The 24195-nt window shown below is 39.3% G+C and overlaps 1 protein-coding gene across 5 annotated transcripts in view; it reads right to left on the reverse strand.

Moving 5' to 3' along the window:
• Positions 1–24195, reverse strand: part of CNOT6 (CCR4-NOT transcription complex subunit 6) — a 58813-nt gene that overhangs the window by 16604 nt on the left and 18014 nt on the right. For 2 of the 5 annotated variants that reach the window (XM_037136358.2, XM_037136356.2), the window contains 3 exons: positions 20208–20321; positions 8063–8249; positions 6128–6213 (listed from right to left, as the gene is read on the reverse strand). In XM_037136358.2, coding sequence (XP_036992253.1) covers positions 6128–6213; positions 8063–8249; positions 20208–20319 — 385 coding nt within the window. In that variant the 5' untranslated portion in view covers positions 20320–20321. Of the gene's footprint in view, positions 1–6127; positions 6214–8062; positions 8250–20207; positions 20322–20490; positions 20553–24195 lie in introns of those variants that run through there. The other 3 variants (XM_053656824.1, XM_037136357.2, XM_053656825.1) reach the window with 3 other exon arrangements.

Consider the following 24195-nt stretch of genomic DNA (forward strand, 5'->3'; position numbering starts at 1 on the left):
TATATAGCAATACCTTAAGGCAACTACTAGAAAAAGATATATAAATAGGTATTTCGAACACATTATAGACAAACAAAATGGAAATTTAAAGGATATTTAAATAATCCACAGGAAGGTAAAAAACAAAATGAAACACAAAAAGAGAGAACTAGAAAACTAGACAAAAGTCCTAACATATCAATAATTACATTAAGTGTAAGTCCTCTAAATATATCAATTATAAAAGACCAGCAGAGTGGATTTAAAAACATAACCTGACTATATTCTGTCCATAAGAAACTTACTTCAAGTACAGTAATATAAATGAGCCGAAACGAAAAAAAAAAAAAAGGAAAAAATATATAAATCAACAAGAAAAGATATGTCATACAAATATTAATTTAAAAAGGTGCTAGTGGTTACGTCAATATAAAAAGTGGATTTCAGAGGAAGTAAAATTCCAGCGACAGAGTACCACGTAATTTTAAAAGAAGACATAGCAATTCTAAAAGTGTATGGTGTTCACCAAACAGAACTACAAAATATTTTAGACAAAAACCGACAACTAAAAGGACAGTTATAATTTTGGATTTTTTCTAGCCCTCTCTAAATGACTGACAGAACTAAACAAAAAAGTCCACAATGCCATTCCATCCATTAAGAGGCAAATACACATTCTTGTCCAGTGTCAAGGGACAAACACTAGGATAGACCATACCCTGGGCCATAAATTAACAGAACTAAAATGACATTGAATATATTCTTCAACCACAACAGAATCACACTGAAAACTAAAAATTCTAAATAATCCATGGATCAAAAGGAAATTCTCACGGGAAATTTTAAAATGCACTGAGCTACTGAAAATAAAAATATATCAAAATTTGTGGCTGGATACAGCTAAAGCAGTACTAAAAGGGAAATGTATAGCATCGAAATGCATATATTAGAATATAAAAAGTCCCAATTCAATAATCCAAACTCCCATCCTAAGAACCAGGGGCAAAAAAGCAAAATGAACCCAAAGCAAAAGGAAGGATGAAAACCCTAAGGAGCAGAAATTAATGATGTTGAAAACAGAAAAAGGAGAAAAAAAATTTAAGCCATTTCTTTGAAAAGATCGATAAAACCAACAAACCTGTACCAAGACTGACCAAGAACAAAAGTGGGGACAAAATTTACTAACATCAAAAATGAAACACGGTATCACTACTGGCCTTACAGAAATCAAATAAAGGAATACAATGAACAACTCTACATAAATTTTACAACAGAGAAAATGGGCCACTTTCCTGAAAAACACAAACTGTCACCACTCACCCAACAAGATAATTTAAAAAGTCCTTTACCTATTTTTTTAAAATTATTTATTTATCTATCTATCTAGAGGAGAGGGAGAGAAACATCAATGTATGGTTGCCTTTCATGCATCCCCTGCTGGGAACTGGCCTGCAGGGGACTGGCCTGCAACCCAGACATATGCCCTGACTGGGAATCGAACTGCGATCCTCTGGTTCATAGGCCTGTCCTCAATCCACTGAGCTACACCAGCCAGGGCCTTCCTTTACCTATTAAAAAAATAAATAACTGCCAGAAATCTCCAGGCCCAGATTGTTATACTGGAAAATTCCACCAAACATTAAAAGAAGAATTAACAATTCTACAGAATCTCTTCCAGTAAGAAAATGAGGGAACACTTAGAAATCCATTCATAAAGCTAATATTAGCATACAAAAGTTGGCAATGAATAAAAAGAATTATACAGCATGACTAAGTAGGGTTTATTATTCCAGGAGTGAAAGGCTGGTTCAATATTTGAAAACCAATTACCAGACTAAAGAAGAAAAGTCACATCATCATACCATCTAATGCAAATGAACACCCATGATTAAAAACTCTCAGAAACAAAGAAATAGAGGAAACTTTCTTGAGAAAGAGAATCTACAAAATACCTATTGCTAACATTATACTTACTAGTGAAAACAAAAGTTTCTAAGTTTGGGACAACGAAGGGATGTCTGCTGTCACAACTCTCATTCAACAGAGTGCTAGAAGTTCTAGTCAGTGCAATAAGGCAAGAAAAAGAAAACATACTGTAAAGGAACAACAAAATTTAAAGTACAGTATCATTTAGAATCACTAAAAAGAAAACTCACAGAAAAACTTAGATGTAAACATAACAAAACATTTATAGGACTTACATACCAAAACTGCACAATGATGAAAAAAGGTAAGAGCTAAATACACAGGGAGACATGCATGTTCAAGAACTAGAAGACTGAGCATAGTAGCCCTGGCTGGTGTAGCTCAGTGGATTGAGCGCAGGCCTGCGAACCAAAGGATTGCAGTTCGATTCCCAGTCAGGGCACATGCTTGGGATGCAGGCCCAGTTCCCAGCAGGGGACACACAAGAGGCAACCATACATTGATATTTCTCTCCCTCTCTCCTTCCCTTCCCCTCTAAAGATAAATAAAATCTTAAAAAAAAAAAAAAAGACTGAGCATAGTAAACATGTTCATTCTCCACTATTTGATATGCAGGTTTAATATAATTCCAATCAGAATCCCAGGAAACATAGACAAGATTATTCTCAACGATATAAAGAAAGACAGAAGAACTAGAACAGCTGAAATCATCTGGAGAAAGAAGACTGTTCAGCTGTGCACCACATAATGACGAGACCTGTTCCAAGAGACATGTCCCTAGATGATTCTGTCACTGTGCAAGCATCCTAGTGTGTACTTCTTGCACAAGCCTAGACAGTACAGCCAGCCACAGACAGAGGTATATGGTAAACCACCATTGCGTATGATGATGTGTTCCATCATCAACTGAAACATCATCATGTGATGCGTGCCAGCAGTGGAGGAAGTGGACTATCCCACATGAAGACACTGTTTCAAGATGTACTACCCCATCTCAAGTTTCAAGGAACTATGAGGCATTCATTTGCAGAGGGACACACACACACAACTCAATGGAGCAGAATAGAGAACCCAGGAATAGATCCACACAGATATGTCCAACTGATTTTTCAAAAAGCCGCAAAAGCAAAACCAATTCAATTGAGGACAGATTTTTTTCACAGATGGTGCTGGAGAAACTGAACATCCATCCACAGGCTAGGAGGGAAAAAGCACCTTGACATACAACTCACTCCTTTCAACTTAATTTTAACTCAAAATGGATCACAGACTTAAATGCAAAGCATAACACCATAAAACTTAATACAAAACATAGACTCTTTGGGATCTAGAGCTATTCAAAGAGTTCTCAGACTTGATACCCAAAGCAGGATTGATAAAAGAAAAAATTACTAAACTGGACTTCCTTGAAATTTTTTGTTGTGTAAAAGATTGTGTCAAACTGTTATTTTATAGTAAGAAATATACAAGAGACGGGGGAGCAGATTTACAATTGTGAGTACACAAAACAGACTTTATTCCTTTATTATCTATTAATGATTGTACCATGGTCCATGTGAACTGTAAACCTACTTTTACCCACCCCATCTATCTTCCTCCAATGTTCCTGGCACAAAGCTCCTAAAACTTTTGAAATTTCCTATGTAATTCTATAATGTTCTACTTCTTTCGTAATGAAAAACTGACAAAATATTAATAGTTAATTCTGGTGGTCAGGGTATGGGTATACTTTACATGTTATGTTCTTATTTATCACATTTAAAAAGCAAATTTTTTCCATTTCATTTATTTTTGTGTCACTTATATGACAAACATAGGCATAAAACCTCATTTTAAACTGTATTTTTTAAGAAATAAAGAGTGCAGGACTTCCACAAAGATGGAGGTGTAGGTGGCAGCACTGCACCTTCTCGCACAACCAAGTTTAAAAACAACAAAGTTTTAGCAACAAAAACGCAGCCAAACCACAGAAAATTGAACTACACGGAAGTTTGACAACGACGAACCCTTCAGCCAAACTGGTAAGAGGGGCAGAGCCAGCAGCAGAGTGGGGTTGGGAAGGAAAGATCCACCAGACCGACGGGGGGGGGGTGCAACCCAGGTGCGCCAGCAGCCGTGGGCGGATCCCAGGTGTGGAGTAGCGGGCAGACCCACTGAGGGCTGACTGTGGCCACACATTCACGTGCAGATAAACCAGTGAAGGAGCGAGCAGTGAGACGGACCACACAGGCCCCAGCGGAAGAAAGCAGCAGAGGAAACTGCCATTGTTCCTCTCTGACCCCGCCGCCACATACAGCGTCACAAACCAGCGACCTGGGTGGCCCTGCCCTGGTGAACAACTAAGGCTCCGCTCCTTATATGTTACAGGCATGAACAGATCAAAACATGGCTCAAGAACAACTCAGAGCCCCAGAGCCTATAAATCTAAGTGATGAAGAAATAGCCAAACTTTCAGAAGCACAGTTCAAAATACTGGTAATCAGGATGCTCACAGAACTGGCTGATTTTAGTCACAAATTAGAGGAACATCTGAAGGCTAAACTAATTGAAATGAACGGAAATGCACGGGAAACCAATAGTAATGGAAAGGAAACGGGGACTCAAATCAAAGGAGTGGACCAGAAGGAGGAAAAAAATGACCAAACAGAAAAGGATGAAGAAACAAGAATTCAAAAAAATGAGGAAAGGCTTAGGAACCTTCAGGACATCTTTAAACATTCCAACATCCAAATTATAGGGGTACCAGAAGGGGAAGAGGAACAGCCACCAGTGGAAAACTTATTTGAACAAATAATAAAGGAGAATCTCCTCAATCTGGCAAAGGAAATAGACTTCCAGGAAATCCAGGAAGCTCAGAGAGTCCCAAAGAAGTTGGACCCAAGAAGGAACACACCAAGGCACATCATCATCACATTAGCCAAGATTAAAATGAAGGAGAGAATTCTAGAAGCAGCAAGAGATAAGGGGACAGTCACCTACAAAGGAGTTCCCATCAGACTGTCAGCTGATTTCTCAAAAGAGACCTTACAGGCAAGAAGGGGCTGGAAAGAAGTATTCCAAGTCATGAAATCCAAAGACTACATCCAAGATTGATCTATCCAGCAAAGCTTTCATTTAGAATGGAAGGGCAGATAAAAGTGCTTCTCAGATAAGATCAAATTCAAGGAGTTCATCATCACCAAGCCCTTATTATATGAAATGTTAAAGGGACTTACCTAAGAAAAAGAAGATAAAAAAGAGGAACAGTGAAAGGACAGCAAACTCACAGTTATTAACAACCCCACGTAAAACAAAAGCAAACTAAGAGGACAGCTAGATCAGGAGCAGAACCATAGAAATGAAGATCACATGGAGGGTTAGCAACAGGGGAGTGGGAAGGAGGAGAAGGGGGGAGAAGGTACAGAGAATAAGTAGCATAGACAATAGGTAGAAAATAGATAGGGGGAGGGCAAGAATAGTATAGGAAATATAGAATCTAAAGAACTTGAGACATGTGGTCATAAACTAAAGGGGGGAATGGTGGGGGAGGGGTGTGCAGGGTGGAGGGGAATGAAGGGGGGAAATAGAACAATTGTAATGGCATAATTAATAAAATATATTTTAAAAAAAGAAATAAAGAGTGCAATTTGTGAAGACTTCATTATGTGACTTCTAAAAGTAATCAATCATGAAGTAAGCTACAAGACTGGTGAAGAAATAAAGAAAATATTTGTAAGTGTTCACATACTATAATGTAACTTTTAATCTTGATGGTTTAAAAAATATACTTCCCAACAGTTCTTACTGGATCAAATGCTAATATATTAGGGAAGTCCTAATAAATCAAGTTTTAAAAAAAATGCTCAAATACTTCATTAACAGGTCCAAATTCTCTATTTACTGTTTTCTATACTTTGTGCAAATTGCCATTTTCTAAGATTTGAACATAAGAAAGCCACATGATGACATAAGCAAAGTGTAACCACCGGAACATATCAGAACAGAGGCAATTGAAACAAGGGCTAGAGCAGCGGAGCCAGACCAGGAGGAAAACGGCACGAAGCCTAGCAGACAGTTTACAGGTGGACAAGGAAGAAAAGCACGCGATGTACCTAAGAAGTTAATGAAGTGTGGGGAAGAGTTAGCTTATACATCCCCAGGTAAAAGGATTCCCTCTTATGGCTTCTTCAGACTCAAAGACATACATACAAACCAAAGGAGGCATAAATATGGGAAGTTGTACCTTTCAGGCCCAAAGTCTGCAACTGGAACAGTTTCCCCAGCTCAAAAGGTAGAACTCGTAACAGGTTGTTATTTAAATGGAGTTCCCTGTTGATGTAAAAGTTCCAGAAAGTCAGAAGATAAATTAACCTTTAACTAACAGCTAACACCAACAATATAATTTCTGGAAATGTAAGACCCCAAAATTAGCAAAATTTTATATTATCTTCCAATGTCTAGTATAGTGCCTCTCAGATCATATATGGTAAAAACACACACAATCCCCCACCCCAAACTTCTATAAATAATACATTTGTAAAAATATAGGGAAACAATGAGTTGCTAGAAAAATGAAATGAGGGAGAAAAAAAGACCAACAAAATACAAGCCTGAATTTTTTAAGGGTATTCGATCCAAGAAACACACAACCTCCCCCACAGGCGGTGTGTCAGAGGGCGCCCTGGCAGTCCGCAGGCGCCCCCGAGAGCACAGCTCCCACCCAGGGGCGTCTGCTGGGGGACACACTGAAGAAAGTGAAAATGATAGACCAGCCCAGTGTGCATTGTTAAACGAGAATGAAAACAATCATGTAATACCAACTGGAAACAGCTACTGATAGTGGCACGCTGAACTTATGATTAACACTTCAAAATCACCGAAGTTTCACTTCAGAAGTAATGGCAGCTATATTAACTACTAATGGTGATTATAATGATTTGTTTTGTACAGATAACCATAAAATAAATATCAAAGGACTCTTCAATAGGGGGGAAAATCCCCACAAAGACCCAGCACTGAGGTACTGGCAACTTCCTTCAAGTTTTATTCATCAATTTTTATTTGTGAATAAGAACTATTTTTATAATTCTTGGTTCTTAGAATTTAAATAAACTTTGATTACTAGTGAGTAAACAGAGGTTGGTAAGGTCATAAAATAAATAAGAAGAAGGTCCTTTAAGTAAATTTGGTTTGGGAGAAATGGTCATAATACATACTCAATGATTAAGCCTAAAAAATGTCAAAGGGCTGGACTAAGGAGAGCAATAGAGGTAAAGAAACCGTCACGAGGTCCATACTCCTTTTTACTGCATGGCCAAAAGACAGTGGGACTACTGAACACAGGCAGGTAACACGAAATGGGGCAAGATTTTCCACTGGGATTAGTGTAATAGCCAGAAATTGGACTTGAGCAGATCTCACCTACCTTATAAAACACAGGTAACAAAACAACAGTGATTCCATTTATTAAATACAATATGTGCCAGGCTGTTTGCTAGTTGGTTTCTAGTCATTATCTCAAATATCTTTCATCTCAGCCTTGGCAGGATAGGTGTTCTAGCAACTCTACAGATGAGGAAACAGTCGGTGAGGTTAAAAGCTTGCCCAAATCATACTCCTTATAAAGGGCAAAGTCAGGATTCACATCTGACCTCTGGGTGACTCTGCATCCCACCTGCCTCCTGCACTTCCACAGGACAGTCCCCAACTCAATGACTACCACTAGCTTTTTTCAGGTCCAGGCTTTATCACTATCATGCATAGAAGTCCTGGAATGCCCAAAAAGATTTCCCTAACTGGCCATGGTGCCCAGGACCCTGTGTTAAGGACAGCATTGTGCCCAATTTAGGGGGGAACGCACCACAACTGTCTGCCACATGTAAGTGCATATGTGGGGTTCACACGGGTGCCTTCTATTTAAGTCCACTTTCACCAAAAATTTTGATTCAAGAAAAAATATGTAACACAACCACGGCAGTAAAACAAATTTTAGGCAGTGCATCTACTTGAGTATTTCTTAGCTGACATTCAATTGTCTAGGAAACCTTTATATAAAGGATACAGTTATGTTTACTTTTGGTCAGATGCCATCGCACTGACAATGCCATTTCCTAACACAGTGAGTGCTCTGTCTCATTTTGGGGGCCGTGCAGCCAGGTACTGAGTTCAGTCTGCGCACCTGAGTGATACCATGTTTCCGAGTTCTGCTGGTAAACTCCGGATTTTGTTCGAGGACAGGTCCAGATACACCAGATTGTGAAGCTTGGCAATATCTGAAGGAATGCGGGACAGGAAATTGTCACTCAAATGCAAAGCTGTCAGGTGAGTTAACGACCACAAAGATGAGCTTAAGCTTCTTACTCTACCTGTAACAGAAGAAAAACAGGGCAAGGATTACAGTATTCTCTATCACTTGGCCCCTGGATCAAAGAATATCTAGGTGTTTTGATGAGTACTAATTTACCACACAAAAAATTACAAAAAAAAAAGGGTTAACAGGAGAAAACTTAACTGTTCTAGGATAATTCACGGCTACGATAAAGTCATAAACTCTATGCTTAGCAGAATGCAAAACCCCTTTAAGGCAATACATCCATATTTAGATTGTATCATTATTTTTAAGAGCACAATAGCTAAGACTTTTTAGTGGCTTCAGCTATGACAAGGGTGTCAAACTCATTTTCACCCGGGGCCACATCAGCCTCACAGCTGCCTTCAAAGGACCGAAAGTAATTTCAACTCCTTAACAGTTAAGGAGTAGTTACATTTATACAATCCTAAAATTATTTCAGCCCTTTGAAGGCAACTGTGAAGTTCATGGGGCCCCAGTGGAAATGAGTCTGACACCCTTGAGCTGACATTAAAAGAAAATGTACAAATAATTTATACAAATGATAAACCCACTATTTCAATATGGTCGATTTGGATTTATGCAAAAAAGAAAAGAATCACATCCAGCATCTCAGAGGCTGTTCCTGTCTAAACTCCAGAACAGGAATTATGTTGTTGCACAAGACATCCTCAGTTTAGCAGTTTTAAGGCCAGGTTACCCAAGTGATATAACTGCAACAAGAACCATGTAACTAAAATAATGAAGTGTAAAAATACTTGCCCAGAAACATTTCTGATATTCAGTCACAGCTACATAATCAAACAGTAGTAGACACAAGAGTCACTGACTAAGAACAGAATAATTTCTATCAATGCAATATTAAATCTACACTTGGACATATCATGACAAGACGCCAATCATTTCTACAATCTATCTAGGAACTTTCCCCATCATCTCTTTAAAGGTCTAGAACCTGCTCTGAGAGAAAAAGAAACACACAGATGCAATGAAAACATACCAGTCTTTGAGAACGGATCTCCTACTGGCAGAAAGCAATCTGAGACTTCCACTTTTAATCAGGACGAAGTGACAGAGACCAGACTCATGTGAATGACAGAACCAGACAACACACATGAACAAACACATCTCAGCCATCAGACTTCAGCCAGTGCAGGAGGGTGAGCCCTGATGGAGGGGAAATAATGTGGGCCCTACAGGGGTCTCAGCCGACTTCCTGACAGCCAGCACAGGGAGGAGGTCCCAGAGGAAACCCAGAGACTCCCCCACCCCCAACACCAAGTTCGGGAGACAGAGAAGGTCCAGGGAAACAAAGATGGACAAAGTTGACACAGGCAGAGGACCAGAGAGGACAGATAAAAAGACAGAGGGGTCAGGTGGTAAGTTTTCAACTGAGTACTGATCCACATATGTATGTGAGAAACTGCCTGAGACAGAAAGAAACACCCAAAAGGAGTATAGGCAACAATCCCCGACTCACACACAACTGAGGCTAGCTGGTGTTGCCAAATACCAAAGGGAAAAATCCTGTAACTCACTAGACTTTTAGTGGAACACAAATTAACTCTAGACTCAAGGTTACTCTCATCACTGCTAAGAAAGTTTAAGAGCAAGTCTCTAAAAGAATCAAACGGTTTCCAAGTAACTGTATCCCAAAACAAAGCTCAATACCAACTACAGGAGTTTAAAAATACATATCACCACACAAAGATAAAAATGCACAGTATCTGGAATCCAGTGAAAAATTACCAGGCACACAAAGAGACAGAGAGATAATATTCATAATGAAGAGAAAGAACAATCAAAACAAGCCTAGAAGAGAGGGCAACGACATCAGCAGCCAGACAGGTGAAGTTGCTGCAACTGCTCCACACGGTTGGAGACTAGACAACTGAGCATGCTCAGTAGACACAAGACAGCGTGTCCACCCAGACGGAACGCCTGGAGTTGAACACCGTTGTCTAAAATGAGGGTACAGCAACAGACCTATCCCAAATGAAACAAAGAAAGAAAACGCACTGGGAAAATTACATCAGTGAACTCCTGAACAACTTGAAAGAGTCGACTATACATATGTGTAACTAGAGTCCCCAAAACAGGGGTGGGTTAGGGACAAGACAAAAATCTTAAGAAATAAAGGCAAGAGTCAACTGGGTATCTACGTGCAAAAGAATGAAGATGGACCCCTACCTCATACCACATACAAAAATTAACTCAAAAACTCTTGGAAGAAAACAGGCGCGCGCACACGCGCGCACACACACACACACACACACACACAGAGAAAAGAAAAAAAGATATCACAGACATAAATCTTTGTGACTCAGGAATAGGCAAGGGCTTGTTAGATATAACACTGATAAAGCATGACCAACAAAAGATAAAACAGATAAATTGTACTTCATCAAAATTAAAACCCTTTGTGCCTCAAGAGACACCATTCATAAAGTAAACAGACAACCCAAAGAAAGGGAAAAAAATATTTGAAAATCATAAATCTGCTAGGACATTTGTATCCAGAATATATAAAGAACACTTACAACTTAGTAAGAAAAAGACAAACCAATTTAAAAATAAGCAAAGATCTTACAGAGCTCTCTGAAGATATACAAATGGCCAATAAGGCCATGAGAAAAATGCTCCGTCTCATCAGCCACTACGGAAATGCAAATCAAAATCACCATGCTATACTACTTTACATCCACTAGCATGACTATCATCAGAAAGTACCAGTAACACATATCAGCAAGCACGGAGAAACTAGAGTGCTGACGGATGGATGGGGGCGGTGGAAAGGGACGCAGCTTCGTGGGGAAAACAGGAGAGCAGTTCCTCAGGTTAAACACACAGCTACCACAGAGCCAGGAGTCCGCGCCGGGGTATGTGCCCAAAAAAGATGAAAACCTGTCCACACAAAAACTTACACATGAATGCTCACAGCAGAATTATTCTTAGGAGTCTAGAGGTGAAAACAAGCTAAATGTCCACTAACCAATTCATAAACCAATAAAATGTGGTATATCATCATACAACAGAATATTTATTATATAGTTACCAGGGGCTGGCCAGTTGAGAGGAAATGGAAAATGACTGTTCATGTGTGTAAAACTGCGTGAATAAACAAGAACCACTGAATGTACATTTTACAGGGAATTGCGTGAATTACATCTCAAGCTGTTACCAAAAAAGAGAGGTAGTGTAAGAGAAAAGACAGTGAACAAAACCTTTACTTGAAAAAAAAAAAAAAAATCCTGTCCACTTAGCAACCTAGCAAAAGTATCTTCCAATAATGAAGGCAGGTTACAAGACAACAAAAAGCTATGGAGATGAATGGTAGCAATGGATGCAAAACACTATGAATGTATTTGATTTCCCACAAAGAAAATTCTACAACCAGTTGGGTTCACTGGTGAATACTGCCAAACATTTAAGAAGAACTAATATCAAGTCTCCAAAAATTCATCCAGAAAACTGAAGACAGGAAGAGACTTTGCAACTCCTTCTATAAGGCCAACATCACCCTATTATTCAAACCAGGCAAAACTAGTACAAAAAACCTGTAACTCAATATCCCTCATAAACACAAATGCAAAATTTAACAAAATCTAATAAATCAAATCCAACAATATATTAAGATGGTAACTACCAAGGTAAGATTTGTGCCTGGACACAAATGATCAATGTTTTTCTCCCTCCCTTCCCCTCTCACTGAAAATAAATAAAATATAAAACAAAAACAAAGAAACAAAACAAAACAAAAAAGATGTGCCAGCAAATTCAAGGTTCTTTGAACATTCAAAAAAAAGTCATTCAAAATTTTTTTTCTTAGATAGGAAAATCATCTAAATAAACGCAGACAGGGCATTTAACAAAAATTAATACCCATTCCTGATTTAAAAAAAAAAACAAAAAACCTCTCAGTAAGCTAAGAATTTACGAGAACTTCCTCAATCTTGATAAAAGGATATCTACAAAAAGCTCAGTGGTGAAAGAACGGCTGCCTTCCCCTAAGATTGGAAACAAAGCAAGAACATGCATTCTCACTACTCTCATTCAACGTTATACTGGAGATTCTAGCCAGACAAGTGACAAGAAAAATTAAAAACTGAAAAGGTGGAAGAAGTAAAGCTATCTGTATTTGCAAATGGTACAACCACCCCTGTAAAAATCCTATGAAATCTATAAAAATACTACTAATAAGTGAGTTTAACAAGGTCATAGGGATAGATCAACATACAAATATATCTATTATATTTCTATATACTAGCCACGAATGATTAGAAATTAAAATTCCAAAATGGCAACATTTACAATACCATCAAATTTATAAACTACTTAGGGCAAATGTGACCAAAAAAAACAAAGTGCAGGACTTGTGCATTAATACTTGTTTTCCTTTTTTGCTATAACAGATTTTCTAAAGCCCTTCTAAGGGTAAGAGGTTCTACAAAACATGGGAAAGGTGAGAGCCTTTATAGTTTAAACTGCATATTTAACTCTTAAACTTGACTTTCTAAAATGGAAAAGAAAGAGATCACTTTATACTTCCTCCGACCCACTCATTACATTAAAAAGTATATGTCATCTCCAAGGAAGATAAACAAATGGCCAATAAAGACACACAAAGATACTTAACGTCATAAACCATCAAGGAAACACAAATCAAAACCACAATAAAATACTTCGTCACACCCACTAAGATGGCTAAATCAAAAAGTATTGTCAAGGACTCAAGAAATTGGAACCTTCATCCACACTGCTGTTTAGAAAATAAAACGATGCAGAAACTTTGGTTCAGAACAGGCAAAGCTTTAGAGGTAGAAAGGAAACTACTGGTTACCTAGAGCTGGAGGGTGGGGAAGGAACAGGGAATGATTGCTAAGGAATACAGAATTTCTTCTGGGGTGATAAAAATGTTTTAAAAGCAAGGTGATAATGGTTGTACAACTGAGTATAATAAAACCCACTGAACTGCAAACTTTAGTAAGTGAATTGTACAGTATGTAAATTATTTCTCAATAAAACTTATATAAAAAATAAGTTTTAGTGTAACAGAACAAAGGGCAAAATTAATATGAAAAGCAGTATTTTGCATGTATAAAATAATCAGATTGAAGAACAGATGGTAAGACCCTATTTATAATAAGAACCTGAAGGTAAAATACCTGGGAATAAATGTAGTAAGTATACTAGACTTAAGGAAACAAAAAAAGAACAAATAGAAAAACATAAATCATCCCGACTTATAAAATAACATGATTACTTTAAAAATGTCAGGACTAGATAGGTTGATCCTGAATTTCATTATTTAAAAAAATAGCCAAATATTGTCTGTCAAAATTACAAATGCATATACCTTTTGACTTACTGATGCATTAACAGAGATGCAGAGTAACCTGCAAGGTCACTATAGCACCATGTGCCACAGACTAACCATCAATACAGTACCACGGAACCAAATTACAGTACACACGTGACAGAAGTATATGGAGCTTAAAAGTACAGGCCATCTATCTACATGCTTATTTAGAAATCTCTCTAAAATATAACATGAAGAAAAAGCTTACCTTTTCAATTAAAAATAAGCTGTGGAGTAAGAATCTGTGCTTGTATTTGTATACGCATAGGACGACTCCAGAGAGATGCAACAGTAACCCTGTGTGCACACGCCCGGTGCGCGTGCAAGCTCGGAGATGTAACAGGGGGTTGAGAGACTTGCACTGTACACTTGTTTACACTCTCACGCGCCCCCTCTTCCTGAGACGTCCTTCCACCACGTTCCCCTGGCTCATACCAATACCTGGGTAGTCAGCTATCCTAGGATGTGTTTCTTGACCCCACTAGGCTGGTTAAGACAGTCTTAAAGAAAAGATAGTAGTTCAAGTTTTCTGTCAGGTATTTATAATGGTTTTTACCTTCTTTACTTTACCTCTTATAGGCTGAAGGGACCCTCAAAACTTGTCCTATCACCCATCATATCAGAAGTTTCAAAATGAGTAAATGAATATGTAAATGAGGCATGTAAATGTTTTCTGGTGATAAGTGATGGCCTCAGAACTACCATTCTTGGGTTTCCCCCCTCTCTCCTGGTTACCTGTCTACAACTCTGAACAACTTCCATAAAGCAGACACCAACGTTATCCAGAGGGTGGGCAGCTCCACAGGCTGGTGACATGATTAGAAGTTGACTGACTCAAGTTATACATATCATGATTATCAAGAAGAGCTAAATATCTTAGCCCTAAAAAAATGAGAAGAATTTGATCCAGAATTTGAGTAACATGGTCTATCACCTTTCATGGAAAGATATCACAAAGCAGAAAAGGCTACAGCCAAGGTACCTGATTCAAAGGTCATTTAATGACTCCTCCCAAGGAGTCCAGACCCAAGCCCCTACTTCACAGGAAGGTCTCCAGGCGGCCCTGGTTAGCACTCTCCTCCCTGGCCACCTCAAGGGCCTAGAACGAGGGGTTATCCGGGCTACAGATGTACATCAAAGGAGTCAGCCACAGTGCTGCCCCCACACAAAGGACAAGAACAAGATGAAAATGAGAGTTGTTTAGTATCTGCAGAATCTTTTTATTTCCTTTTTTAAGATTACTTATTTTTAGAGAGAGGGGAAGGGAGGGAGAAAGAGGGAGAGAAACATCAACGTGTGGTTGCCTCTCATATGTGCCCTGACTGGGAATTGAACCGGCAGCCAGTTGGTTCACAGGCCAGCACTCAGTGCCCTGAGCTACACCAGCCAGGGCTGTTACCTGAAGATTCTTAAGCAGAATTTCAAAATCTGTACACATATGAACTTTAGCTTCCCGTTAGAACAGAGTAATTTGTTGTTGACCAATGATCCCACTAGAGGAAAAAAAGTAGATAAAAATAGGAGGGAACCCACAAAAATGAGGGTGAAAGCCTTGGAGAACTATAAAAACAGCATAGATATGAGCAAAAAAGAACTTGAAGAAGGGAAGCAAACAGAGGGTAACAAGCGGGACATATCCGCCAGGTCAGCTCTGCAAGACCAGGTGCGACCGCGTGCGAAGAGGCAGGCGGATGAAGTGGGAACTGCAGCTGAGAGGCTGAGGCACTGAGCACCACGGTGAGCCCTCCCACACAGCTGGGGAGACACAGCGGGAATTCAGGGACCACCAGAAAAGACCCTGGCGAGCCGCTGAGGTTCCACATAGGAACTGCAAATGGAACACAGCTGACCTGGAGTAAACCAGCCCTCTCAACCACTGATAACCAGACTTAACAGAGACGAATCCCTGGTGAGATCAAGGTCACTCACTTCTCCCACAACTACCTGGCAAACACAAAAAACAAAGCATCCCTAAGGAAGCGAACACCATCTAGATCATCAACCTAATCTACCATTTCATATATAACTGCTGGTGTTCAATAAAAACTCTAAAGAACTAAAAATCAGAGAAAAAGAAATGACAAAACAGAACCACCAGGAGACTCAGATGTTGTAGTTACCTTACACAGTCCCTTTAAAAACAGTGCAGGAACACGTTCAGCAACATCGAATGATGGGGAATCTACCCTCCCACCTGTAACTGAAAAGCCAGACAAACACTGTCTATGAAAACTTGGGTTTCAGACACTGGACACAAGGCCGCACAAGACAGGGATTACTGACAGATGGGAAACAAACAAGGTGAGCCCCAAGACTGTTCAAGTTTGCTGCCTAGACAATTTCCAGAGAGTGGTGCGAGGGAGGGGCAGAACCCAGATGGAGTGTGGCTGGCCACGCTGGGCTGAGGAGATGAGGGTGAGAGTCCAGAGATGCCAAGGTAGCTGGAGTTCATGCCAGAGTGTCCCAAAGGAAAGAGCCACAGCGATAAAATGCTCTGGAGATCTGAAGAGGGCTCCTGCCCTAGAGTCTTCATCTGAGTACAAATCAGCAAATATATGCAAGAACAACCCAAGACCTGGGCCAGGAGGTGAAACACACTGAAAAGGTGAGAGGAAACAATAGTTGGGGTCACACAGGAACGTTTGTGTTCCCACCAAAGTGGAAAATCTAACTCTAACTAGTGAACTCAGAAAGGTTATTATTACTTAAAAGTGAGCCTCGAGAGAATCAAGCTGTTTCTAAATAATTTAACTATATCCTAGTTCAAAGCTCAAGAGTATTTATAGGAATACAACACTATTCAACATCCGAAAAAGTAAAATGCACAATGTATGTAATGTGTCCAGTAAAAAACTGACCAGGCGTGGGGGCAGAGGGGAAGGCAGCGGGGAGAGGAGAGAAAGGAGGGGGGCGGGGAGGAGGACTGGGGGTGGTGGACGAATCAAACCCAGTCAAGACATGAAAAAGATAGAGGCAGCAAATAAGAACACTAAAAGTTATTAGAACTGTATTGTATTTGCTCAAAAAGGTAAAGGCAAAATGTTAAATAAAGGCACAGATGATATAAAAAGCACCCACATTTAACTTCCAGCTTTGAAAAATACAGTTACTATATGAGATTAATAGCAAATTACACATTGCAAAGAAAAGACTAGTGAAGTTGAAGACACAGCAATAAAAACTGCTCAAAAGGAAAATAAAGACAGGAGTTAAATTAAACAAACCATTAGTGAGCTATGGGGCTTCAAGACAAATCATTGTATTTCCCAGGGAACTGAGGATTGAGAGGAGCACAAAAAAATTATTTAAAGAAATAGTGGCCTAAACTTCCAATTTCAAGAGAACTATAAATCCACAGATCCAAGAAGCTCAACAAAAACCTAAGCAAAAGAAAAAAGAAAAAAAAAAAAACCAGAAAGAAACTCTATCAAAGCATATCGCAATCCCACTGCTGAAGCTGTAATGAAGACAGTATCTCAGAGCGACCAGAGAAAAGCAGCGTGCATAAAAGAAACAAGGGCAGGCAGGTGACGGCAGGCTTCTCATCAGAAACAAAGCAGGCAAGAACGACGGGAGCAGGACCTTTACTGAAAGACAAAAACTGTCCACCTGGAATTCTATGTCTAGCAAAAGTATCATGCAAAAAAAATGAGGCAAAATAAAAAAGATGTTTTTAGACATACAATTGTATTATCTAAAAATCACCAGCATACCTTCATTATAAGAAATATTAAAGGAAATCTTTCAATCAGAAGGAAAATAACAGAAAGAAACCTGCTCACACACAAAGGAATAAAGTACATGGATAAAAAAAACTTTTCCTACTATATGACTGTTTAAAGGAAAAATAACAATATTGTGTGAGATTTATAACATATATAGAAGTAAAATATATGACAGTAACAGCACAAAGTCCAGGAGGAGAGAAACGGAAGTGTACTGTTGTTAAGGCTCACACTACACAAGAAGTTGTGTAATATTACTGATACACTCTATTATAACACCTAAAGCAACCATTATTAAAGAGTTGCATAAAACTAATTAGTCAACAAAGGAGATAAAATGTAATTTTACAAAAAATAGAAGAAAAAAGGGAAAAAAGGAATAAACAGAAAATACAGTTTATTCTTAAACAATGTAAGGGGAGTTAAAGTTGCCAAAGTTCCCCAACACAGTTGAAAATTGCACAAAACTTTCTTTTTTAAAGACTGTATTTATTTATTTTAAAGAGAGGAGAAGGGGGGGGGGAAGGAGAGAAACATCAATGCAAAAGAGAAAAACCCCACAGGCTGCCTCTCCTCCATGCCCCCACAGGGACGGGCCTGCAACCCGGGCATGCTGTTCCCTGACCAGGAATCAGCCTGCCAACCTCTCACTTGCTGGGGTGACGCCCAACCAACCGAGCCACATCAGTCAGGGCTGAAAATGGAATATAACTTTTGATTACCTCAAAAACCTAAGTGACCCCCGATACCCAGAGTGGTAGAGCAGGGAGGGGTGATTCCAACCATCTGCCAGTTTAGGAACCAAAACTCGCAGGCGCCCAAGTCAGTCCCGTACACAAAATGGTATAGATCAGTGCACAGGCAGCCCTCCACACCCGCAGACTCCCAAATGGAGATGAGAAACAGCACAGGTATTTATTTATTTTTAAACGTCTGTGCATAGGCACTAATATGCTAGGAGGATGGCATGTCCAGAGAGAGTACACAGGCTGCACACCCCTTTCCCATAGCTCGCTCTATGCATCTCTTCTATATGGCTGTTCCTGAGATGGATCCTTTGTAATAAACCACTGATAGTAAAGGAAAAAAAAAAAAAAAATCTGTGTATAAGTGGATGCACACAGTTCAACCCTGTATGTTCCAGGGTTAACCTAAATCGTGTGACAGTACACTTAAACCCACCCATATCAATAAGAGCATTAAATGTAAATCTAACTAAACGAACTGAAAATAGAGAAAGCAACTAGTATCCACTGGAAACACCAGCCTGAGAACATCACAACTGGGAATTCGGTGCGATGCAGTATAAAGTGCCAAGTGTCCACAATAAGTCTGAAAGCAGTCCAGGCCCTCAGGACTCTACAAACTGACCAGGCAAAGCTCTACACTGAGGACAAAACTCCAAAATTAAAATTGAGTAGGACAGGAATAAAAGACATGGGGGAAAAAAGTCCAGATAAAAATGAGAGAAGAGAACAAAACCAGAAAGTCTCATACACTGCATAAAAACAGAAGAAAAAGAAAACTAGGTAGTTTTCTAGCTTATCCTGATGTTTTAAGGGGAAACTCCCTACATGCAAAGAACTGCAATTCAAAAACTACTAATAAGGCTGAAAAAAGAAAGAAATAGAGTTCAATACTGGTCCTGCAGAAATTAGAAGAGCAAAGTGGGAGTGATGTCTGCCTGTGATCCGAGGATAACTGGCAAACCCAGAAGTCACAGAGAACAGGAAAAGGGAAAGAAGAGAAATGTAGCTCTCCAACAGGCCTCCTTTATAAAACTGCTCAGCTTAGTTAAGGTCAGCAGTCCAAAGATCAGGAGAAACCAGGAGACCATGTGGGTACCAACCTCTATGGCTGCAGAAGAGGGAGTCTGGGTTTACTAACTCATTAGGTTAACCAGAAATTTTAAGCTGGCAAGGGAAGAATGTTATCATCATTGCTTCCTTTTGTTTCCAGGATAGTACTTTTCTACTTCAACCTTGCAGTTTTATTTTGTCTGTTAGTTATTTATACTTGTATATTCCCCCTTCTCACCCCTTACCATGCCATAAGCTCCAGAATGACAGGAACTGTGTTTTTGCATTCATGTATCTTCCATATGCCTGGTATAACACCTGGCAAAATGTTTTACACATAGCACCTGTCTGCTTCATTACATTGAGAAAAAAATCAAGGACGGAAAGGGAAAATTTACTCTGCATTGTTTCAGAGAAGTATGGGGAGGTATATTAAGCCAATGTTAACACAAAACTTGTTTAGCACGGGTTGCTTCAGAAGTAATGTCCCTTCACCACCTCTGAAGTATTAAAAAAGGGCTGCATGCCCCCTGGGCAGGGATGCTCAAGATATTCTCTGTGGATCTGGGGACTTACATATTTATGTGCATCTAGGAAAGCACTAAAGGTAGAAGAGAACTTTGAGATCTGCTTTGAGATTTTGTGTTTCTGAGTAGGGCTGTCCTCAAAGACTCATTAAAAAAGAGCAAAGGAAGAAAGTGGGGAGAAACCAATCTATCCCAGAACCTACACTGGAACGAACAGATCCCCCCCCATTAGAAACCTGTAACTTGAAAACGCAAAAGCTCAACCCTGCTCCATCAGAGAATGACCAGAACTGCGCCACGAAGCATTTCGCATGTGTTATTTTCATTTCATCCTTGATACTATCACCGTGATTTTTTATACAAGGACACAGACACTGAGAGAATAAGCAATGAATGGATTCGAACTTTGAATCAAACTATCTTCTTCCCACTGGACCTTCCTGCTTCTAAAATAAATAAGCACTGGTAAAATACAACATTGCTTCTTTTGTGTGTGACATTAAAAACTTAATTTTCTACCACGTCTCAATCTCCGTGCCATATATTTACGCTTGCATGTCTTACCACTTATTTCAAGCTCCGCCCAATGTGATTTCTTTCCATTTGCTGCTTCCTCAGAGGACATAATTGTGTACATCCTCCGAGGGTCAGGGGGCTCGTATTTTTCTTTGGGCATGCCTGTTAAATTAAGGAAAGAAACCGATCAGTATTAGGAAGAATCAAATAACTGAAAATAACAAGATCTTTTTAAAAGTAGACACCCACCCTAGGTGGTGTGGCTCAGTGGATTGAATGCTGGCTTGCAAACCAAAGGGTTGCAGGTTCGATGCCCAGCTAGGACACATACCTGAGTTATGAGCCAGTTCCCCAGCAGGGGGCACGTGAGAGGCAACCACACATTGATGTTTCTCTCCCTTGTCTTTCTCCATCCCTTCCCCCCCTCTCTAAAAATAAATAAATAAAGTCTTCAAAAAAAAAAAAAAAAAAAAAGTAGACACCCGTATTATGATCTCTAAATATCCTTCCCATGAGGAGCTTCTTGGAGAAATGAAGGATTGAACAAATTAACCATTAAAAACATTTCTGAGAATCAGACATATTTGAAAAACTAAATATATGTTGATATTAAAGAACTAATGTTCATTTCATTTGTTAGCTTTAAAAAAAAACCCTTATCTGTTATTGACACATTCTGAAATAGTTAGGTAGAAAGAAATTTCACTCCCTTACATATTCCCCCAAATGTCTTACCCAGTCTTATTTCACCTTATTCATTTGGATGAACCACATAACCCACTTTAACCAACTCTCCACCCACTCTGAATACCTACACAACTAAACATAGCTGGAAAAAACCTATCACCATGTGAATTTAAAGAGGGCTAGTCAGTGATTACTGCCCTCAAACGGACGCTTTATACTGACCAGAAGTTACACTGTCAATTCTCCCAGCCCCTGCCCTATATAACTTCTCCAATTCCCAACACCCATTCTTCCATCTCCCTGCTCTTCCATTTTCTCATTAAAACAGGAAACCAGAAGAGGCCTTTGGATGAACTCCGACCTCACCCATCTATATCCTGTTTTATTCGGGACAAAATGCCTGCCCCCTTGGCACATAATCCCACCCCATCACCTTGCCTACTCAAGGACACTGCTTGGCAATTTTCTCCAATGTCACATTTCCCCTCCGTACTGGATCTTTACCTTCTTTTCACATACATATTACTTCCTCTATTTTTTTTTTAGTCTTAACCCCCATTTCTCCTCCCCGTTACCACACTTTTTTCTCATTGTCTTTACAAGCAAAAATTCCTCAACAGTTGGGCACATTCCCGGTCTCCTACACCTACTCTCCCAGTTAAACAGATTCACACCAGTACATACTGTTAACATTCCACCAAAAACTGTCAAGAAGAAAACCAGTGACTTCACACTGTTACTGTATATCTCTCACACTGTTACTGTAAAAGATTATTTTAAAACATTTTTAGAGAAAAAGAGGAAGGGAAGGAAGTGAGGGGAGGAGAAAGAAACATTGATTTGTTGTTCCATTTATTTATGCATTCATTGATTGATTCTTGTATATGCCCTGACTGGGGATCAAACCTGAGACTTTGGCATATCAGGACAACACACCAAACCAACTGAGCAACCCAGCCAGGGCTAACCCAGTGATTTTCAACCTTTTCCATCCCATGGCACACACAAACTAATTATATTAAATTCTGCAGCACACTAAAAAATATGCCATATTTTTTGCCGATCTGACAAAAATAGGTATAATTTTGATTTAGGCACACCTGATGGCCATTGTTGTGTTGACTATTGTCATTCTTCTGTTTGACAATCTAAGGGAAGAGAGGTCGGTGACCCTGACTCAAGAGTCAGGTGCTGCACGTTTTAAATGTCCTTGTGGCGCACCAGGTAAAATCGCTGTTACGTCCAAAGGTCATTTCTCAGACCGCCTTTCACTCATCCTATGATCAACTCCTGATGTAGGTGATCACTCCTTCCTAGAAACATTTATTTCATTTGGCTTCCAGGACCTTTTCTCTTGGTTTTTCTCTTACTCTCTCTAGATTCAGTCTTTTGCTACTTCTTACTGCAGGACTAGAATTAACTCCATTTTACCAAGAGAAAGCTGAAGCCCAAAAAGGTTCAAGCAATTTTACTACTAGTGTTACAACACTGGGAAGTAACAGAATCAGGCTTTGAAAGTGTCTAATTTAAAGTTAAAGCTGCTTTTTAAGTGAAATAAGCCAATCGCAAAAAGACAAACACTATATAATTTCACTTATATGAGGTGCTCAGAATAGTCAAAATCGTAAAGACAGAAAGTAGAATGGAGGTTGCCAGGGCCTGGGAGAGAGGGAATGGGAAGTTACTGCTGACTAGGTATAGAGTTTCAGTTTTACAAGAAAAGTTATAAAGATGGTAACAGTTGCGCAACACTATAAATGTAATAACAAGAGCACCCCACTTAACAATGTTGCTAAGATAGTAAATTTTTTGTTACATGCATTTTCCCACAATAAGAACAATGGAGAAAAGTTAAAGTTACTTTCTTTATGCTATGCTATCTCCCTACTGATGGGACGTGTGCTATTTTTCAAACACAGAAATGGGCTTTGACCATGTAGTCAAAACACAGGAGGAAAGTCATCCCAAAAAGCTGCTTGAAAAAAGAATACAAATGGTGAGAACAATCATATGTACAAGAAATAGCAGTAATTTTGTTTTGTTAAAAACTGTCCTCTTCCAAGTTAATTTCTTCAGCATAGAAATACGAACAACTGAACTTAAAGACCAGTACAAAATACCCAACACGGAGAACTACGCAGTCAAGAAATGTTCCCGTTCAGTCCAGAGGACAACTGGTCAAAACCAGCGACCTTTCAGAAACACTACGACACCAGTAGTAACCCAGAAAATATAAAATGCTGTGTAAGGCTACCAGAATTTGAAAACATTCCTTAAGATCACCCAAATGCCATTTTTTCTGATTGGATTCTACTTAAAAAACCACCATTTGCTCTTTATTGCCTTTTCCAAATAGAATTTAATAATGAAAAAATTATTCTGTCCAGCTGAGTAAAGTATTTAGGTCCTATTATTAATCAATTTGACTTAGTGAAAGTTCAAAAATGGGATTCACTAATATCATATGAGCTGAGTGTGAATCAATATTCAGAGTTTGATCACAGCTCTGAGAATCGATAAAAGTGTTACTGAATTAAGATATCTGAAAACTTCTGCCCGAGCAGCCAACCACTCCCTTTCTTTGTTTTTTGTAACAGAGGATGGGCTGCCTTAAAATTTAAGACACAGGCCATTACTCTAAACTTGACAGCAGTGAGATCTCTATTTCCCAAACTCCTGAGACTGAGGATGGGCTGTGAGGGGATGTGTTAGAATAAAAAAATGGTAGCGCACTGGACGGCCAAGCTCCTCCGAGGAGCAGTGCGAGCAGCACGGCCCACCCACCTTCCTGGGAGTTGGACAGAACACAGCACTGGAGACTAGGTAGAGAAAAGGATGTAAGAATACATATAATTTAAGATCCCCCCCACAGCTTTGAAATCAACAAAGCAGATCCTACTCTCTAAAAAATACAGTATGTCACTGTAGATTGTCGTCTACAAAAAAAAGAAGAAAAGGCTTCCAAAATAGACTTGAAAACTGTCAAGGAGAATTACAAAAGACTTTTTAAAAATAGCTAGGCCAGAGCCAACAGGTGTACGGCACCTGACTAGTCAAACTCCTGCTGCTCCAATCCAGAGCCAGACATCACTGCTGATCCTGCCAGCACAATGCTGGCCCCAGCACAACTGTTTCAGGGAAACAGTTTATTATATGAGAATAATTATCTGTCTTGAAGAAACACAGGACATTACGTACCAGCATAGAAACATATGCTTTCATAATTAAATATTTTATAAAATGGTTTAAAAATACAGAACTACCCTGGGAAACTTAGTGTCTCGAAGATGATTTACAAACCTAACACAACAAATAAAGGACTATCCTGGGGCATTTAAACTAAGGGTGG

Source organism: Artibeus jamaicensis, unplaced genomic scaffold, assembly GCF_021234435.1.
Source record: "Artibeus jamaicensis isolate MK-2021 breed Jamaican fruit bat unplaced genomic scaffold, CSHL_Jam_final scaffold_286, whole genome shotgun sequence".
Lineage (NCBI taxonomy): Eukaryota > Metazoa > Chordata > Mammalia > Chiroptera > Phyllostomidae > Artibeus > Artibeus jamaicensis.